The sequence below is a fragment of the Schistocerca cancellata genome, chromosome 1 (assembly GCF_023864275.1).
Source record: "Schistocerca cancellata isolate TAMUIC-IGC-003103 chromosome 1, iqSchCanc2.1, whole genome shotgun sequence".
NCBI lineage: Eukaryota > Metazoa > Arthropoda > Insecta > Orthoptera > Acrididae > Schistocerca > Schistocerca cancellata.
Genome location: NC_064626.1, coordinates 593,986,955 through 594,007,350, shown reverse-complemented (window position 1 = coordinate 594,007,350; position 20,396 = coordinate 593,986,955). Strand labels below are relative to the sequence as shown.

Below are 20,396 nucleotides of genomic sequence, written 5' to 3'. Positions count from 1 at the left end.
ACTAAAATTCACAAAGAATCCTACACCAATTCCATGGTACGGGATGCTATTATCCGGTCAGCGCCCGACAAAGAAATTAGGCAACGTGCCCTTCAGTTTGCAAATCCGACTCTAGACAAAGTCCTATCCATCGCTCAGTCTTTTGAAATTTCTCGCACCACTGGGGCGCAAATAGAGGCATGGGGTGACGTCAGGGAAGTACAACCTCTGTGCGCTGTTGATGAAGTGTGCGGTGTGTCCCCGCCAGCCGATGTGGCCGCAGTACGCTCCCAAGCGCAGCCTCGGCCTAACTGTAAACAAACCTCTAAGAAACTGCAGCAAAACCCACGACAACTTCCTTCATGTCCATGGTGTTTTACGCAACATTCACGAGAAGATTGTCCACAATGTTGGGCCGTGTGTTACAAATGCAAAAAGAAGGGTCACGTGTCATCCATTTGCAAATCTGACCACATACCTGACATTCATGAACGTGATGCTGATTCTGCTTCAGTGTTGTCTGTCAATGGTACTTCTTCCCTTTCAGGGAAGTTATTTCTCACTGTCCAAATCCTTGGTTGGGATGTTCACATGCAGGTGGATACTGGTTATGCTGCCATTATCATTAATTCTGACATATCTTCAGTTGGATTCTCCAATCCTATCACCTGTCACTCAGCACTTACGGACGTACAATAAACAGAAGATTTCTCTCTTGGGACAATTTAATGCTGAGGTATCTTACAAATCCGTCGTTCGCACTGTTCCCATATTTGTGGTTGACCAGAGTAACGCAGATAATCTTTTTGGTTTTGATGCCTTTCGCGTTTTTGGATTCTCCATAGATGACTCTGTCAATATCGTCTCTGATGTTATTCCTTCTGCTCAATTGGATTCCTTGTCGACAACATTTTCATCCGTTTTTTCTCCAGGGTTAGGCCGTGCAAATGACTTGGAAGATCATATCACGCTCAAACCCACTGCTCGGCCTAAGTTTTTTAGGGCTCAGCCCATTCCTGTGGCCCTTCGTGATTGGGTAAAACGGGAGCTGGATCGTCTCACTACTTCAGGGGTCTTGCTTCCTGTCACTTCCAGTGAGTGGTCCTCTCCTGTCGTCGTCGTTGCTAAGCCCAATGGTGATATTCGTCTCTGTGGCAATTTTAAAGCCACTGTAAATGCTCAATGCCTCATCGACACTTACCCTATGCCCCAACCTGAAGAATTGTTCACTAAACTTGCTGGAGGCCAGTATTTTTCTAAACTTGACCTGTCAGAAGCTTATCATCAACTTCCTCTCGACGCTGATTCCCGGCAGTTTCTGGTCCTTAACATGCCTTTCGGCCTCTATCAATACCAACAATTGCCATTCGGGGTTGCCAGTGCCTCTGCTCTTTCAGCGATTCTTGGAACAATTATTGCTCCCTGTCCCCGGGTGTATCAATTACATGGACGACATTGTTGTCACTGGCTCTACAACTGAAGAACATTTTCAGAATCTCCAAACACTTTTTCATGTCTTACAGACTGCTGGTCTTACATGTAATCTTCAGAAATCACAATTTTTTCAGGCATCTATCACGTACTTGGGGTTCCAACTCTCTCGGGATGGTATACGTCCACTTCAGCAAACTGTCGCTGCGATCGATGCCCTTCCTCGCCCTACATCTGTTAAGGAACTGCAGGCCTTCTTGGGGAAAATAGCATACTATCACAGGTTTTTAACATCTGCAGCTTCAGTGGCTCAGCCGTTGCATCGCCTGTTGCATAAAAACGCGCCCTTTCACTGGTCCGCGTCATGCGATGCGGCTTTCCAAAAATTGAAGACTATGCTGAAACAGGACCCGTGCCTGGCTACTTATCGACCTGGCCAACATCTCGTTCTTGCCACGGACGCCTCTCAATACGGTGTTGGTGCAGTCCTTGCGCACCGCTTTTCTGACGGTTCTGAACAACCCATTTCTTATGCCTCCAAAACGCTCACTGATGCCCAACGAAAATATTCTCAAATTGAAAAAGAAGCTTTGGCCATTATTTATGCTCTTCATAATTTTGGTGTTTTTCTTTATGGATCCAAATTTCATCTTGTTACGGACCACAAACCACTTGTTGCCTTGTTTCATCCATCAACGTCACTTCCCGACAAGGCTGCACACCGCCTCCAGCGTTGGACTCTACTTGTCTCGTTTCAATTATGAGATTCATTTCCAGCCGACGGCTACACATGCGAATGCTGATGCACTGTCTCGCCTTCCCATGGGTCCTGATCTGGCATTCGATAGGGACGAACATTTGTGTTTCCACCTGGATGTTGCCGAGCAGCGGGTTGTGGATGGGGCTGCTACGGGTTCTGAGCCTACCCTCTCCCGGGTTTTACGTGGTATTCAGAAGGGTTGGCCAGATCGTCCGTCCGCTAAGACTTCTGATCCGTTGGGGAACTACTACACTTTGCGCTACCACCTCACAGCTAGTGATGGTGTTATCCTCCTTTCCACTGTCAATGCTTCGCCGCGTGTTGTGGTACCTGCGTCTTTGCATGCGTCGGTCTTGTGCCTCATTCACTAAGGGCACTGGGGTGTCTCTTGCACAAAATCTCTGGTGCGCTGTCATGTGTACTGGCCCGGCTGAAATCTCACACATGGTCGCTGCCTGCAGCCCTTGTGCATCACAGGCCGCCGCCCTGAATTCACCTTTGTCACTGTGGCCTTCGCCTGAGAAGCCCTGGGAGCGTATTCATGCCGACTTTGCGGGACCTTTTTTAGGTACTTATTGGCTACTCATAATTGACGCCTACTCTAACTTTCCTTTCATTGTCCGTTCACATCGCCTACCACCGCAGCAACCACAAATGCTCTGGCTCACATTTTCTATTTGGAAGGCCTTCCCTCTACTCTTGTTACTGATAATGGTCCGCAATTTGCCTCTTCCGGATTTGCGGATTTTTGTGCCTGTCACGGAGTCATGCATGTCACAGCCCCTCCGTTCCATCCACAGTCAAACGGTGAGGCTGAATAACTGGTCCGCCCATTTAAGGCTCAGATGAGGAAACTCCTGACTTCTTCTGCTGCTAATGATGCGCTTCTCCAATTTCTGGCTTCTTACCGTTTCACCCCCATGGGCGACCACAGCCCGGCTGAGCTCTTACATGGCCGACAGCCCCGTACGCTACTTCATCTTTTGCGGCCTTCCACCTCACGGACGCGGTTGCCTTCGCTTGGCCGGTTCACGACCGGCGACCTTGTATGGATACGGGGATATGGCAGGTGACCAAAATGGAGTCCTGGCCGCATCTTACGACACCGTGGCCGACGCCTGTATGAAATTCAGACAGGCACGGGTGTTGCAATCCGTCATTCGGACCAGCTTCGGCCTCATGTCCCAGCAACGCCTGTTCCAAATGCCACTACACCACATTCGACTCTACCTGATGCTCAGGATCTTGGCATCTCTCATTACTCACAACGCAGCCCTCTCACCATCATCTCGGTGCCAGCACAAGAACGGACACCACCAGGAGATGTGCCAATGCAGGAACCAGATGACCATCATCTGTCGGAGCAACTCTACTCGCCTCCTTCTCCTACAGACACCGACACATCGCTCATGTCTCCTGTTATAACAACCGGACTTGCCGCAATGGGCAGATTGGTGCACGGGGCCCCAGCAGATTCGACCCCTACGTCTCCTGTCATCTCGACCCGTTATCATTGGGGAAACTTCCGTCCTTGCGGGAAGCCTCCTCCTAGAGACTTTACGGCCAGTCAAACAACACCTATGGACATTAGCAATCTACAGGCCACCTCCATCAAGACCAGTGCAAAAAATTCAAAGGGGAGAAAAGTGTAGTGACTCGCCGATCTTTCAAAGTGCCGCCGCGCAGTTACGTGCGTGCGTCCTCTACATGCGGCGCTGTCTGCCAGCGATGCAGCAGCCACGCCACCTAAGCAGCCAGCCAGCCAGCGGCCGCTAGACTTGGACTCAGTGCTGATTTGACTGTTACCGTGTACACATGTCTTCATTTGTCTACTTGCTCTGTGACTTACATGTATTGTGTCGTCTTTGAAATATATGTGTTCAACTTGACGTTATAACAAATAGAGACTGAAAAACAAAACCTTTAAATGTAGTTCAACAGCTGTGAAATTATTCCCCTAAAGTACAAATAACAGGTATTGTTGTTTCAGTTCTATGCTAAATGCCTAGCCAGTTCTATCTGCAGTGTTGTCAAGTGTAGTTTGCATGGCTATGAATGTCAGTGGAAGGTCAAATTTAACATTCTGAAAATGTAATTATCAAATTGGTTGGAAAAAAATAATGTTGGGAAATCCTTAAATCTCAACAGAGACAATCATTTGTTGAAAGAAATAGAGCCGAAAATAATAAACAAGTGAAGATATTTTGGAAAAATGCAATTGAATTTTTTGCAAGAACAAACACACTATTCAAAAAGCTCCCCAGTCACCAGAAAGTTATTTTAAAGCATTGAGGCATTGTCTTGAGGCACATAGCATGACAGCCTTTCAAATTTGTGTGTCAACCTATTGGGGGGGGGGGGGAGGGGGGGGGGAGGGGGGGGAGGAGGAGGAGGAGGAGGAGGAGGAGGAGGAGGAGGAGGTGGTGGTGGTGGTGGTGGTGAGAAATAGATGTGAATTTTCAGGACCCGAGGAATTAGATATGAGTCACAAAATGTACTAACGAAATGAGACTTTTATTCCAGTGTATTTACACTACTCTGTTCAATTTCTGCAAGATAACAGTAGCCTAAGAGAATAAACAAGTAAAACTAGAAATTTCACACAATTACTATTATCCATTTAAATTTTCATACCTTGAAAGTATTTGAAACAAGCTGTACTTCTGGTCCACCATATATGTTTAAAACTGTTGGGTATTTCACACCTGGCTCAAAATTGTGTGGTCTGAACACCATGGCATAAAGCAGGTCTCCTGAAGAAATCTTGTGGGTGTATAGCTCGGGGTAGTGGAAGTTCGCCTCAGGCACTGAAACATGTGGCCTTTACCTGTTGATTAAATAAGAAAGGAAACCTGCAAACTGTGGTTGTACAAGTGCATGTGCATATGCTTCTATATATGCATATGAGCATGCACAAGATATGGAACCCATCCTAACACAGTTGCATTGTGTACACAAAAATATGACTTGGGTAAGTACTAAATTTTTTCCAAGCAATCAATTAGCACAGGAGGCATTTAGTATTTACAACCAAATCCATCAACAACATTCAACAGAATTTTAAATTACTATGCCTTCAGTAAGAATGCAACTTAATAAACAAGCCAGAATAACATCTACAGCAGACGTTAGCAGATAAATAATAAACAATATACCAAACATAAACTTTTAATATCCTATCCTAGTTCGATATCAATACTCCTTAAGAGCATGGGTGATTTGAAAATATTCTACAATTACCAATAGCCATGGTTCGAATGGATACAGAGCATCTTACGTCAACAGTGGCACATAATCTGACTTCTCTAATTAAGGTAACAGTTCAGAGAAAACAATCAAATGTACCTTCATTAGTGCTGAGATTGCAAACACATGCAAATTCTGTAACACAAAAATTTTGCATTGCTCTCTACTGAAATAAGTTTCTCATTCTGGTTAGTAACAAACAAAACAAAATGAAATAAAACTGGACACAGATAACAAAAGTGCAGCAAGTAACAGTAATTATCAGTTGTTGTCCTTCTACGGTATTTAACACAATTTTATTTTTATATTAGTTACCCGTGTCCACAAACTCATACCCAGCTCCCATGAAACATCATTACAGAAATTTCACATCAGTAAATTGTTATCTGTATTATTAAAACATACTTTGATACTCTAAGGTAGAGGTCTTCAAACATTTTTGCTCAAGAGCTAAAACTGACATTGTGTAGGGCACCTCCAGCCGCATACATGCCGATTTTGTAATTAGTTGGTAACCTACAAAAATTATTATGTAATGAGCCCCCAATAGACAAGCTGTAGTAAGGGCACAATAAATTGCCCTCCAAGTAGTGATTATTAATAGTTGGCACAATTGTTCTCCGTTTCCGATTTTTGACTTCCTCAGCTACCCAAAGGTCATGCAACTGCAGTTGCCTGACGAAGTAGTGTTGTGTTGTGTTGTCCTTGTGAGCAGACTTCTACTTGTACTTGCAAGGGTGGTTTGAAAAGTTCTCAAAATCACCATGAGAGGTCAGCGCTAGCGCAACAAGTTGTTCACATGATATTCATTGGACAGTTGCCTGTAAACACATGACATGTTAGTGTTTTTGGAAGAGAGCTGTGGCAGTGACGTGGCTCTGTAAACACATGATATGTTAGTGTTTTTGGAAGAGAGCTGTGGCAGTAATGTGGCTATGTTGTTGTTCCCACATACTGATTTGTGTGTGTGTGTGGGAGGGGGGGGGGGGGGGGGGGAATTGAGATTCAAGCAGTGCTTAAGTACTTTGTAAAGAAAGGTATGAAAGCTAAGGACATTCATGCCGATTTCCAGAATACACTGGGGGACTCTGTTCCTTCATATTCAACTGTTGCCAAGTGGACAAATGAATTTAAACTTGAGCAGAGAGAGATTAAATGATGATCTGCACAGTGGTTGGCCAAGATGGGTCACTACTCCAGAAATAATTGCAAAAGTGCACACAAAATGGTCATGGAGGATCGCTGATTGAAAGTGTGTGAAATTGCTCATGCTAGAAAGTTGTCATCTGAAAGGGTGTATTACATTTTAACTGAAGAATTAGAAATGAAAAAATTATCTGCATGATGGGTGTCGCGACTCTTGCCCCCACACACACGCCCATGAGTTGTCAGTAGTGGAATGCAAACAAAAAACATTCTACCACTCACATACTTTTAACTCTGCAGTGACCATCCCACTTACCCCTCCGTCCCTGAGGTAAGTGGCCAACCTTTCCTAGCTCACAGTCAAATCCACGAACATCAATTAAGCACATCTTAAGACATTACTGCCTCTGTAATTTTTTTTCCTTACTGAGCACAAAAACTACACTCTAAGGCACTCTTAACATTAGTTGATGTTTTTGGATTTGGCTGTTAGCTGCTAGATGCATGTTGTTATAAAATATGGCCAAGATTGGCGAGCCGCACTAATATTTGATGCGGTCGGCGTGCACCCCTTGGACCACAGCTTGTGACCACTACTCTCAGGGCTGTTTGCATAGATAAGTTTATCTTAGATTAACATAAAAAAGTGAACTCAGATCAAGCTGAACTCTGTAATCTGTGGTGTACCAACTATAATCACAAATTTTTTTCACTGTAAAGTGGGATAAGCTTTGCCTAACTGAGTGAAGTCTAAATAAAGTCATCAGTTCACAATGTAGCCTCACTACAGTAGGCTCGTGTTAAATACCACAACATTGCATATTTGGCATGTCTCGACAGTTCACCGGAAGATGATGATTGAAACATCGTGGTATTTTAACACAGCCACCCTGCTGTTAATCTGAGAGATTCTCACCGATGATGATGATGGTGATAACGATGATGATGATGATTTATGGTGGAGGGCGCTACACAGCTAGGTCATCAACACCCTTCCATTAATGTTATACCGAAGAAGATTTTCTCAATTTGTGAAAGAAGATCATTAAACTGGAAAGCCACATTTGATCCCACCACAGGAAACATAAAGCAACCCCAAGAAGGTGAGGTTCATAAAAGCTCGCAATAAAACCCCAGCAAGACACAGTGGGATAACTAAATAAAATCATGGATAAAATACCTGCAAGGATGCTGTTAAAAACGGGACAAATAACTGTGGCGGGATGACGATTTAGAAATAGTACATGACACAGCCAGTCTGTGACCCATTAAGATCTCACAATCAGTATTTTGGGAAGAATTCTGGACATCACACAAAATTTTAAGACACGAACACCACTCGCCTTGTTATCAGTTAAAATAGAAGAAAGATACTGTGGGAGACCCAGTTCAACCCACAGGTCATCATATAAAACACACTCAGTTAACAAATGTCATACCGACAGCTGTGTCCCGCATCTCTGACATGCTGAGGGCTCCTCCCGACATAGGAGGAAGCCATGTGTCAATGTTCCACTTTTAGCCGAGTAAGGGCTACTTCTTCACACCGTTGCGAGTGGTAGGAGGTAATCCATGTTCACACTGAAGTCTTGATGGAACACAGTTTATTATTCCTCACTGCCAGTCACTGAGACTCCCACCAACATATGGCCTTCCTGGTCACAAAAGAAGTGACAGCCTGCAGAGGGTCTAAACAGTGGGCAGGAGGAGAAAGAGAGCAAGCTTCCTTAGCAGCAGCAGCAGTGACGAGTTCATTTCCCTGAATGCCTATGTGCCCTGGAACCCAGCAAAAAATGATTTCCTTGTTTTGCCTGTGCAAGAGAAGGAGAGCATCCTATATCTGTTGCACCATCCAATCTGCTGGGTACATTTGTCCAACAGCGAGAAGGGCACTTTGAGAATCAGAGCAGATCTCATCCATTGCCCCCAGGATAGCAAAAAGTTCCACGTAATAAACTGAAAACTGCTCCGGGAGCCCCATCCTGAGGACAATGTCTGGGACCATGACAGAACAACCGAAAACATCTCTCTACTTAGAACCATCTGTGTAGACGGTAATAAAATCTGGGTAGCTACGTAAAATTTCATTAAATTTAATTTTACAAACATAGTCTGGGGTACAAAAGCAATATGAGCCTTGGCAGTAGCCAGGGGGAGGCCCTACTCCACCCCTGGCTTAGGACCTTATTGCCCCCCACCTGTAACAACTCAAGGCTCTCCCTTGTGCAGATCCCAAATGGCCATGTTGCTTGTGGTCGATGATCGAACAGTTGTTCCAGTGGCGGATTAACAATGTAACTGGATGCTAATGATGTAGGAATGGACAATGCCCTATATGCTTGGCATACCACGAGAAGAAGATGAATAGACAGCCAAGGCTCACAGGCCTCCACACACAAACTGACAACAGGGCTTGTGCGATAGGCCCCTGTTGACAGCCTAATGCCCTCATGTTAAACTGCATCCAATATTTTAAGGTATGAAGGCCTTGCTGACCCATAAAACTGGCATCCGTATTCATGCCGGGGTCACAGAAAAGCCTTATAAAGTTGGACCAGATGCGCTCTTTTGGCTCCCCAAGACCGATGACTGACACATTTAAGAATGTTTAAGGCCTTGAGACATCTCATTTTGAGTTCTTTAAGGTGTGGCAACCATGTTAACTTCTCATCGAAGATAAGACTCAGATACTTCACCTTTTCTTTAAAAGTGAGAACAGTGTCCTCCAGTTTTAAAAAGGGCAAATTAAACAGACAGCGGGGACAGTTAAAAGCAACACAAATTGTTTTCTCAAATGAGAATTTAAAACTAGTGGTGCAAGACCAATCCTCCAACTGCCTGAACGTCAGTTGCAATTGCCGAGTAGCCGTGGCGAGGCTGGAGGATGCACAGAAGATGGAGAAGTCTGTCCACAAACAAGGAACATAATACTGGACATCACACTGTGGTTGTAATACTATTTATTGCAAAGGCAAAAGCCAAGACATTTAAAACACTCCCTTGAGGGACACCATTCTCCTGCTTAAAATGGTCAGACAGGGCATTCCCAACCCTGTATCTAAAATATCTGTCCGAGAGAAAGGACCATATGAAGATCGGTAGACTCTGTGGAATCCGCACTGATGGAGCTGCGACAAAATATTATGCCTCCAGGTAGAATCATATGCCATTTATCCAAATTTTATTGAAGAGCTGAAGGAGGACTTCCTTTGACTGTCGGTCCAACTACTGCAACGTGCTGTAGTTTATCAGGTCCTTTCCAGGGGTCATATCACAAGCAACTGACAATACAGACTCCAGCTCCCACAGAGAGAAAGACTGGTTGTATTCTTCCGTGTTGGTGGAATGGAAATCAAGATCAGCCTTCCCCTGGGCTCCTGATATCAATGGAACATGGGACCCTGGCTGGAATCAGCCGTAATCGATTTATATGATTCAGTCATTGTCTGAGCTATATCCCTCATCGATGTTACAAGAGATCCCTGTATTCCTACAGCTGCTATTGTCAGTCGAGAGTTGTGCCTTGAGATCCTCCTAATGGCTTCCCATACTTTACATGCAGGTGTGGACCTACTGATGGAGTTCAGGAACTCTTGCCAAGACTTCTGCTTACTCTCCCGAATTATTCTCCTCGCCTTTGCACGCACCATTCAAAAGTTTGCAGGATTCTCATCTGTAGGGCATCGATTGAATCTGCACATAGCTGTCCTCCTGTGCCTGATTGCAAAACGACACTCCTCATTCCACCAAGGGACAGGTCGCCTCCTAGGCACTTCCACAGTCTTTGGGATAGATGCATCAATGGTGTGGTGAATCACAGCTGTAATGTGATCCACCCAGTCCTGGACGCAGTCACATTGCTCAAAAACAGCTAACTGCATGTAAAGCATCCAGTTAGCCTTCTTGAATAACCATTTCAGTGGCTTTCTTTCAGGATCTGCTCCATCAGGTAGATGGGTCCAGATAGGAAATCACTACGATGAAGGTCATCGTCCCTTGCCCACTGAGCAGTGTTCCCAAGAGCAGAAGGAGAAGTCTATGGCTGTGGACGAACCTGTAGAGGTGCTAAAATGTGTGGTTTGACCCATGTTCAGCAGTATAAGATCTGTTGTGTGTAGCATGTCCTGAAGTACCCAACCCTTGGGGCATGTGGTGTTAGAACCCCATTGTGCACTGTGTGCATTGAAGTCCCCTAAAAGGAGAATGGGTCAGGGTAGTTCATCACGAAGATGAGTGAGGACTCCACTATCAAGAGGCTCATGGGGTGGTAAGTACACAGACCACACTCTGATGTTAACATTGACCACTATCCGAACAGCAATCACTTGTAGTGTTGCTGTTGTTAATGGAATAGGTGACGAGTGAAAAGTGTCTTTTACGAACACTGCAACATTATCTTTTTGCTCTGTCACCAGTAAGGTCATCATTTCTATAAAGGTGATAGCCTCCAAGTACAGGTGTGTCAGTCTCTTTAAAATGAGTCTCTTGAACGCAGAGGCAAAAGGGTCTGTCCTGTACAAGAAGTCTCAGTTCCACCAGATGAGTCCTGTATCCATTTATATTCCATTGAAGTATGGGAGCCGTTTCATCTACGTGGTCTTGATTTACTCCAGTCTTTGCGCCAAGGTGGTGAGGCACTTGTAGAGCGAGGGAGAGTGGGGGGAGGGGGGGGGGGGGGGCTGACTGGGTCTGGTGATGAGGCATCAAAATCCATGATGTCATCATCATCAGTCAGACAAGTCAGAATGACGTCTGATGGAACCGGGTCAGCTTTCAACCAGAATGTTGGGATCCTTTCCCTGCTCCCTTTCCCAGCAAGGATGAGGGGGAAAGGGGGTGGCAAAAGCCACTTTTCTTTGAAGAAACTTGGCATTAAGGGGCACTCTGCTTTTGGGGTGCCTTCAGGCTGTGCACTGTGGAAGCATTATTGGTCTCTTCCATCGTAGCTGTCCGGATAACTGTGTCTTTCACTTTACTTTGGCACATAGAGGTGCAAGTACAGGAGCTAAAGGTGGATAATGGAACACTGGACGTCGTCTGAGTCAAAGTATCGACCTTAGTAACAGGTTTCTGCACCAACAAACAATAAGAAATGGCAAAGATGGGGTTTCATTGCCTAATAGTCCTTTTTGATTTCTGCATAGGGGATCTGAAAATGGTTCAAATGGCTCTGAGCACTATGGGACTTAACATCTGAGGTCATCAGTGGCCTAGAACTTAGAACTACTTAAACCTAACTGAACTAAAGACATCACACACATCCATGCCCGAGGCCAGATTTGAACCTGCAACCATAGCAGTCGCGCGGTTCCGGACTGAAGCGCCTAGAACCTCTCGGCCACTGTGGCCAGCAGCATACGGGATCTGCTTGGTCACTTTGATTTCCTGAATTTTGCGTTTCTCTGCAAAAACAGAGCAGGCTCAGCTCCCGACTGAGTGGCTTCAAGAGCAGTTAATACAGACTGTTGGAGATGGACAATCCATGCCAGCTTCATGGGCTGCCTTTCCACACTTCCCACAAGTCGATTTGCCTCTGCAACTCAGCATTGTATGGCCAAAATGCTGGCATTAGAAGCATTGCATAGGGTTATGTGCGTAGGGCCAAACCCAAAGTCGGAGGAAACCTGCTGTGATGTGTCCAGGTAGTGTTGGAGAAATGGAGGACAGAATAAAAGCAGCAGTGTTCTCAGACTCTCCCTGGTTCTTGATCTCCTGTGGTGCCCATTCTTGTTTGAGTTCAGCAACGTCTATATCCATAATATCACAGCTGTTTACCACACCTTCGCTGGAGTTAAGGGTATTATGCAACTCAACAATGATGTCATTCTCACCCAATTTCTGTGACTTCTTAAGGAGTTCCACCTGCTTTGCCCAGTTAGTCTCAACAAGCAAGGAACCACTGCGCAACCGCTTAATGCACTTTAGGGTACCAGCCGGCCCTTCTAAGCCTTTATGGATATAGAAGGGGGACACTTTTTCCAATGTCCCCTCCTTCCTCTTGATCACTATAAAGACATTGTTATTCATGACTCCTTGAGCCCCGTTACTGACAACAAGTTGATTATCAGGAGAACTAGCCTCCCTCATTCTTTTTGATGAATGGGTGTGAGAACTCCCAGGTGGTACATCCTTCCCGCTGGGAGGAGAAGAAGAAGATTTTGAGGGTTCCATCTTGGTCCCACGAGCAGCTAGGGAAATAAGGGCCCACTCAGACAGAGCCCCAATTGCCTGAGTAAGCCTTATACAACTGAGTTGCAGCAGGTTCCCCAGAGGTTGCCTGCTAATGACTGTTTCACCTCAACAGCCATGCACCTCATCAGTGCGCAGCACACCTTGAGACTGCGGTTTTTTTTATATTCCATTCTCACGATCCAGGCAGTCAAGCCAAGATCCCCATTCCCTGTGACACACAATGTTCCACCACTGCACTGCGGTGGCTGAAGCATGCCCAGAGCTTACGGTGGCTGGGGACTGGCGGCACTTACCAGTCCTCAGCTCACTCACCAAAGAAGTCGTTCTTGGCACAAAAATGGTAGGTAAAAACATGAATACAATATTCTCAAACTGCTCATGGGTTTTTTCCCCAAATCTGTAAGATCAGGTTAAGAAAAATATCAGGAATGTGATTAATATAGACAGATAATGTGAAGAATGGACAAGCATGAGTAGGACTCGCACTCTGAGGGTTCCATACAAATTTGATTATGTATATATATGGTGGTGGTGGTGGTGGTAGTGATTTATGTGGCTCAGTGACCTTGTGTAAGTCCTTCTAGTGGACAGCTCTTTGGCGACTTGCATGTCCCCAACATGTACCCATTGATCAATCACAGGTGAGGACTAGCTTAAAACACAGAGTGAAAAATCCATAGTCTGATCTAGATTCGATCCCATGACCTCTCTCTTTCCAGACACACCCTTTACCCCTAAACCACCAGCCCAACAAGTATACACTATGTTCTCAAAAGTATCTGGACACCTGGCTGAAAATACTTACAGGTACATGACGCCCTCCATCAGTAATGCTGGAATTCAATATGGTGTTGGCCTACCCTTAGCCTTGCTGACAACTTCCACTCTTGCAGACATATGTTCAATCAGATGCTGGAAGTTTTCTTGAGGAATGGCAGCCCATTCTTCAAGGAGTGCTGCACTGAGGAGAGGTATCGATGTGAGTCAGTGAGGTCTGGCACAAAGTCAATGTTCCAAAACATCCCAAAGGTGTTCTATAGGATTCAGGTCAGGACTCTGTGTAGGCCAGTCCATTACATGGATGTTATTATCGTGCAACCACTCCGCCACAGGCCGTGCAGTATGAACAGGTGCTTGATCGTGTTGAAAGATGCAATCACCATCCCCGAAATACTCTTCAACAATGAGAAGCAAGAAGGAGCTTAAAACATCAATGTGGACCTGCGCTGTGATAGTACCATGCAAAACAACAAGTGGTGCAAGCCCCCTCCATGAAAAACATGACCATACCATAACACCACCGCCTCTAAATTTTACTGTTGGCACTACACACAGTGGCAGACGACGTTCACTGGGCATTCAGCATACCCATGCCCTGTCATCGGATAGCCACATTGTGTACCATGATTCAACACACCACACAACATTTTTCCACTGTTCAATCGTCCAATGTTTATGCTCCTTACACCAAGCAAAGGGGCATTTGGCATTTACCGGCGTGATGTGTGGTTTATGAGCAGCCGCTCAACCATGAAATCCACGTTTTTTCACCTCCTGCCTAACTGTCATGGCACTTGCAGTGGATCCTGATGCAGTCTGGAATTCCTGTGTGATGGTCTGGATAGATGTCTGTCTATTACACATTACGATCCTCTTCAACTGTCAGTGGTCTCTGTCAGTCAACAGACGAGGTCAGCCTGTACACTTTTGTGCTGTATGTGTCCCTTCATAGTTCCACTTCACTATCACATCGGAAACAGTGGTCCGAGGGATGTTTAGGAGTGTGGAAATCTCTTGTAGAGACATATGACACAAGTGACACCTAATTAACTGACCACGTTCGACACCGTGAGTTCCACACAGCGCCCCATTCTGCTCTCTCACGATGTCTGATGACTACTGATGTTGCTGATAGTGAGTACCTGGCAGTAGGTGGCAGCACAATGCAGCTGATATGAAAAACGTATGTTTTGGGGGTGTCCAGATAGTTTTGATCACATAGTGTATACATAGTCCGTTTATAGGATTTTAGGAGTGAGTTTGTAAATATCAAAGTATGTAACATATATGACCATATCTTTTGACTGCATTGACGTAGACCTTAGTATATTACAATTTTCAACGTGATACTTCTACCTGCTCCTGAGGAAATAGTGTCCGTCAGTAGTAGTTTTTGGTTGTACTGAGTTACAGGCTTAAATTTTGTACACCACAAAGGGACTGTAGACCTAGCTACCCGATATAAATTTCAACTTGCTACCTCTATCATTCCTGAGAAAAAGGAGGCTTAACAGTCTCACAGACAGACAGACAACAAACTGATCCTGTAAGTGTTTGTTTTTACCCACTGTGTTACGGACCCCTAAAAAGTAGGGCATTTCACAGATATTTAGCAGCAGGCCAAGAAACAAGAAATTGAACTATTTGGACTTCAAACAATGGAAACTTCAGGTAGGAGTATCAACAACGTAAGAAAAGACAGATTGCTACTTGCGTAAAGAAAATACATCAAGGTGCAGACAGGTATAATTAAAATACACTTGCATACAGCTTTCGGCCAAAAGCTTCATTAGTAAAAGACACACACACACACACACACACACACACACACACACACACACACACACCATTCATACACACAAGCAAGCACACCTCACGCACATATGATCGCCAACTCCAGCATCTCGGGCTCAAGATGCTGGAGTTGGCGATCATATGTGTGTGACGTGTGCTTGCTTGTGTGTGTGTGAATGGTGTGTGTCTCTCTCTTTCACTGATGAAGACTGTGGCTAAAACCTTTATATTTGGACTTCGATAGACACTAATAACGATTTAATGTCTCTTACAGACATGTTCTCTAGGCTTGAATAGCAGCAACTGCACACTTCATACTATATTATACATAAGCTAGTGTTCACAAGAGTGTGAGAATGTAATTAACTTGCATTATGTGTTTTAGCATGCACACTGATGCACCAATAATATGAAACACGTTGTGTCGGTTGTGTTTAACAGATCTGATAAATAACAGAAATCACATACTGTAATGTGTGAGGTTGTAATATAATTGTTTTTGATTGTAAGGCCGGTTTCAGTCATACACCATTTTCCAGTATCTGTTCTGCAATGTTATGGATACAGGACAATTATCATGGAAAAAGTATATTTGGAAATTGTAGTAAAATATACACAAGACTTGCAAATTTTTGTTGACAGCAGGTATTAGAGATATATTATGAAACAAATGTCAAAAATAACGTTTGTAAATAATATTTTGCCATGTAAAGATAGGTGCATGGAGCATCAGTCTCACAATTATCCAAAGAATATATCAAATAAAACAGCAAAGAACTGCTATTACAGGGTGTATACACAGACAAGGAAAAAAAGTTCCCAGATTTTCCCCGGATCTCCCGGTTAAAAATACATTTTCTCCCGGGTGAAAACACACTTTTTCCGTGTTAACTGACAGTATACTTTCCCTCAGAACTGTAAAACATATCCTTTGAATGGATATGGTTTTATACAGCAGCATAGAATTTCCCGGCACTTTAGAAAACGAAACTCATGGAGAAAAAACATGTTTTGGAAAGATCTTTCATGTGCAGCAACATGTACGCTGCGTATTTTCGTATTACGAAAGTATAAATTCGAATTCCAACAACAGGAAAATTTAATATTTTAAATTAATATACATAGTGTTGCTACAAGAAAAGAAAAGCTTTTGCATATAATATTTGTCTCAAAGATTAATAAGCTAAAAGAGAAGCTAAGCTTTCACTTGTAGTGTTGATTTGTTTAGCGCATGTTACACTTTAAGATACATCACACAAATACGCCAGTAAAATTTTTAATACCGACATAAATCTCTGATCTTCTGGGCTAGAAATTCTTATTAATGGCTCATCATCGAAGAGTTGATTTTTAAAACAGAGCAAACGCTCTGCGATTTAGGAAATTCATTGTACATTCTCGCACATAGTTCATCTTGCGTAAAAGGAAATTTACTTTGAAAATAACGCTTTTTGAACAACAATTCGCAATATTTTCCTGCGACTTGTTTTATTAATAGATTCATTTCAGCAGCTGCCAGACAGCGCCAGATAAGAGGCGTCACCGCGCTTGCGCAGCAATAGTGACATAGTAAGCCCTTACGTTTGTATGTGTAAAACATTAAAAGATCTTACTTCTTGTCATAAAAGAAACAAGATATCAGAGGATACCTCAAGAGTGTCGGAATTTCGTGAACCATACTAAAACGCATAGTTTGCCTTCCAGTGCACATTCGTATGTCCAGATTCCCAATGACGTAGGCCTCGACCTGATATGAAGCTTTTCAGTGGGGTTTTTGGGACGTAAATTTTCTTCGAGTACCAGTACTGTATTATCTCATGTTGGGTTCTTTGTTATGGCATAATGCCATATGTGCTAGAAGATGAAAACGTGCACTTGAAACACAGCGAAAAGTTGAAACTAGCCAATAGTGTAGAATTAAACACTTCATTTCAAATAAATACAATGCCTCCGCAGGAAACCCTAATAAAAGCCAAATTTCTTTAGCAAACCGACAAAAATAACTTTATTGTTCTGCAAGGTGATTAATGCTTGACTGTCAGAAAGGTGGAAATAAAATAAAATCTGAAACTAGTAACAATTTTAGCCTTCCGTAATTATATGAATATATTTTAATTCACTTGATAGCTTCCAGCCACAGAAATCTGTCTTGTTTTCATTTGACGTGAGAGCAGTAAATGAAGAGCAAACAGAAAAATCACTGACTGTAAAGACAAGTCATGTAGAGACTACTACCCCCCCCCCCCCCCCCTCCCATAACTCAGACTGCTCTGCGCATCAGAACTCAAAAATAAAAATAAAAAGACTTTTCAAGAATAAGTTCATATTTTGTAGCACACAACTTTCTGAAGAGTCTGATACATAAAACATACATCTTCGAGGAAATGTAAGACACGTTATTTGGTCTTAAGTGTGCAGTGCAGTGCCACGCCCTTCAAACAACATTCTTATAGCGCATGTCACTGTATTTCGCTCTGACGGCATAACAAAATATATACGTTTGAGTTCCACAAACTATTTCAGAACAGTGGAATTTGAAATGTCCTGTAGTGCCTATCCTGCTCCCAGTCGGCCAGTTTGACATTCTGCACAACCCCTAGCAATTAATACTGGATAGGATTATTTGTAACCAGGAGAACAAGAACTCTTCAGAAAATCTGGACTCTTTATTGCCTATTAGCTAATAACTTGCTCTTCTCTGTAACATAAAATTAAATATAGGATACCTAAAACAAGTAAAGACAGGAGACAGGCAAAACATTACACATTTCTTCAATCCTTAGGTCCTAGCGATTTTTCTCTCTGATCTTGCTACAGCTTTACATGGCGTTCTTTCCTTTCTGCAAAACAACTATTGCCTTACCAAAGTTCATCAAACGTTATGCTTCAAGAAAAATGTAAATGTCGTTGTCGAATACTAAAAAAGCTGTTAATACAATTAGTACCAAGACTGGTGTGGTTTCTCAATCTGATTACGTCTATTTTGTCACTGTGTACAGGATAAAACAAAATGGGCCTCTCTTAATAGTGCAGCAATTGTAACACACACCAAATAAGCGACACTGTTTTGGCAATAACGATCATTTTTATAATACGACAATATAATTCATGAAGTACCAATAGGAAATACCTATCTGGCCTACTACAAGCAAAAAGTTTTACGTTAGGAAATAGTTTCATATTTCATTCATGCACTCCAGTTTCTCATGCACGAGACCGAAAAGTAGTAGAACAAAATTTTTGTATAAATTTGGAATCATCATATTCTTCCATAATTTGTGTGATGTCCACGTTTCTCCTCCTTCATCATTCTAACTAACAGTCTTGTCATCACTAATTCTGTAACTATTCCTACCACTGTCAAAACTCATTCTCCGGTTAACTTTACTAACCCTGCCACAATCACTGGTTTAGTTATCCAGTGATTATTCACCAGTTAGGCATTATTACGGGTTTGTACAATGCGTTTCCCGCACTACTTCTAGAATGGAACTTAAGCGGCTGCTAGCCGGGGACTACAACTGGCCCTGTCTAGTGTAGTGATCTGGCCAAAAATTTTGTCAAAATTTCATTTTCTTGGATACACCGAGAAGATAATACGTAATCTTTCTTACCTGTTATTCCTGTTAGTCGTTTATTTCCACTCTGGTAGTCTGAATCTATGGATTTCGCTAGGAATTATAACAACATTGAACATTCGCAAACTAAATCACCACATAAACAAGCAGCAGTTGGCATTCTCCGGTTCGGTTTTATTCTGCTCAGCTCGTGTAGCCCCGTACCGTTTTGTCTGCAGTTGGTAGACACATCACATACAATATGTACGCATTCAAAAATCAACTAATTCATTCAGAAATCAACTTAGAATGTGTTCAAAAACCAGCAGGGGTGCATTTCAAAATCATATGAATAATTGATAGACAGAAGTGAGCTAAATGCTAAGGTGCTTTGTGAAACAAGGTTTTTTTTCCTCAAGAATATGAATTTGCCCCCTCTCCCCCGATATTGCCACCCGCTTCAGATACCCCAGTTTGCCCTCACCCGCCACTAGATCCGGGCCTGCTGAGCACACGTGAATCTGACAGCTTGGGCCCCAGTAAAATTTTTCCAGGTACCATGTGGCTGGTTGCTGCTACTGTTACTTACACAGCCAACAGCCACATTTCTGCAGCCAGAAGCGGGAGAAGGTACTAAAAAGCCTTTGACACATTTTGCTGTTGGCAGACACGTGCACGAGCACTTTGTTATTTTATATGGTGCATTTCCTTTGCAATTTAAGTTCTATTTTTGTTTTTTTCTCTCGTTCATGGTTTAATGCTGCAGTATTATTCTGCAGTAGCGGGATACAGTAATATCCTTTAGTTACAGTATCGGTTCTTACCTGTCAAAATTAACTGAAAACTTAAACAACGAAAAATTCCTGGAATTCTAAAAAATTCCCAGGTTTTTCCCGGTTTTCTCCCGGATGAAAAAATTCCTGGGTTATTCCCAGATCTCCCGGTTGTCCCAGGTTGTAGACACCCTGTATTACTACCAATCTCTCTGCTATACAATATCATGAAAAACTACCGCATCCTGCTTAATGTTTAAATTTATTACTCCTCTGCGCTGACTCCATTCGCAACATATTTTCATATCTACAAATGCTGCTAATGTACCTATACAAATACATCATTCTATGACACACACTTCAAGAGAGATGATGTTACGAACACAGAGATGCATGAAAAATTGCCACAACATGCATACATACATACACACACACATTCATTAATACTTGTTTCATAGGTCATGAATGTGACATTTTGTTATGATGTGGAATGTGTGACTTTAACACAAATACATTTTGTGTTACTACTTCATACCTAAAAATTCATCTATTGAGTACAAGGAGCTGTCATTCAGAAATTCTTTTAATTTGTTTTTAAATGTTGGTTGGCTATCTGTCAGCCTTTTAATGCTATTTGGCAAATGACCAAAGATTTTTGTGGCAGCATAATTCATCCCTTTCTGTGCCAAAGTCAGATTTAACCAAGAAAAGTGAAGATAATCCCTTCTTCTAGTGTTG

General features: G+C 43.1%; 1 protein-coding gene across 3 annotated transcripts in view; it reads right to left on the bottom strand.

The window, feature by feature from the left end:
- LOC126182079 (dipeptidyl peptidase 9) overlaps nt 1-20,396 on the bottom strand; it is a 191,777-nt gene that overhangs the window by 49,342 nt on the left and 122,039 nt on the right. For all 3 annotated transcript variants that reach the window (XM_049924822.1, XM_049924823.1, XM_049924824.1), the window contains one exon: nt 4,805-4,977. In XM_049924822.1, the coding sequence (XP_049780779.1) occupies nt 4,805-4,977 (173 nt within the window). The remainder of the gene's footprint in view (nt 1-4,804; nt 4,978-20,396) is intronic.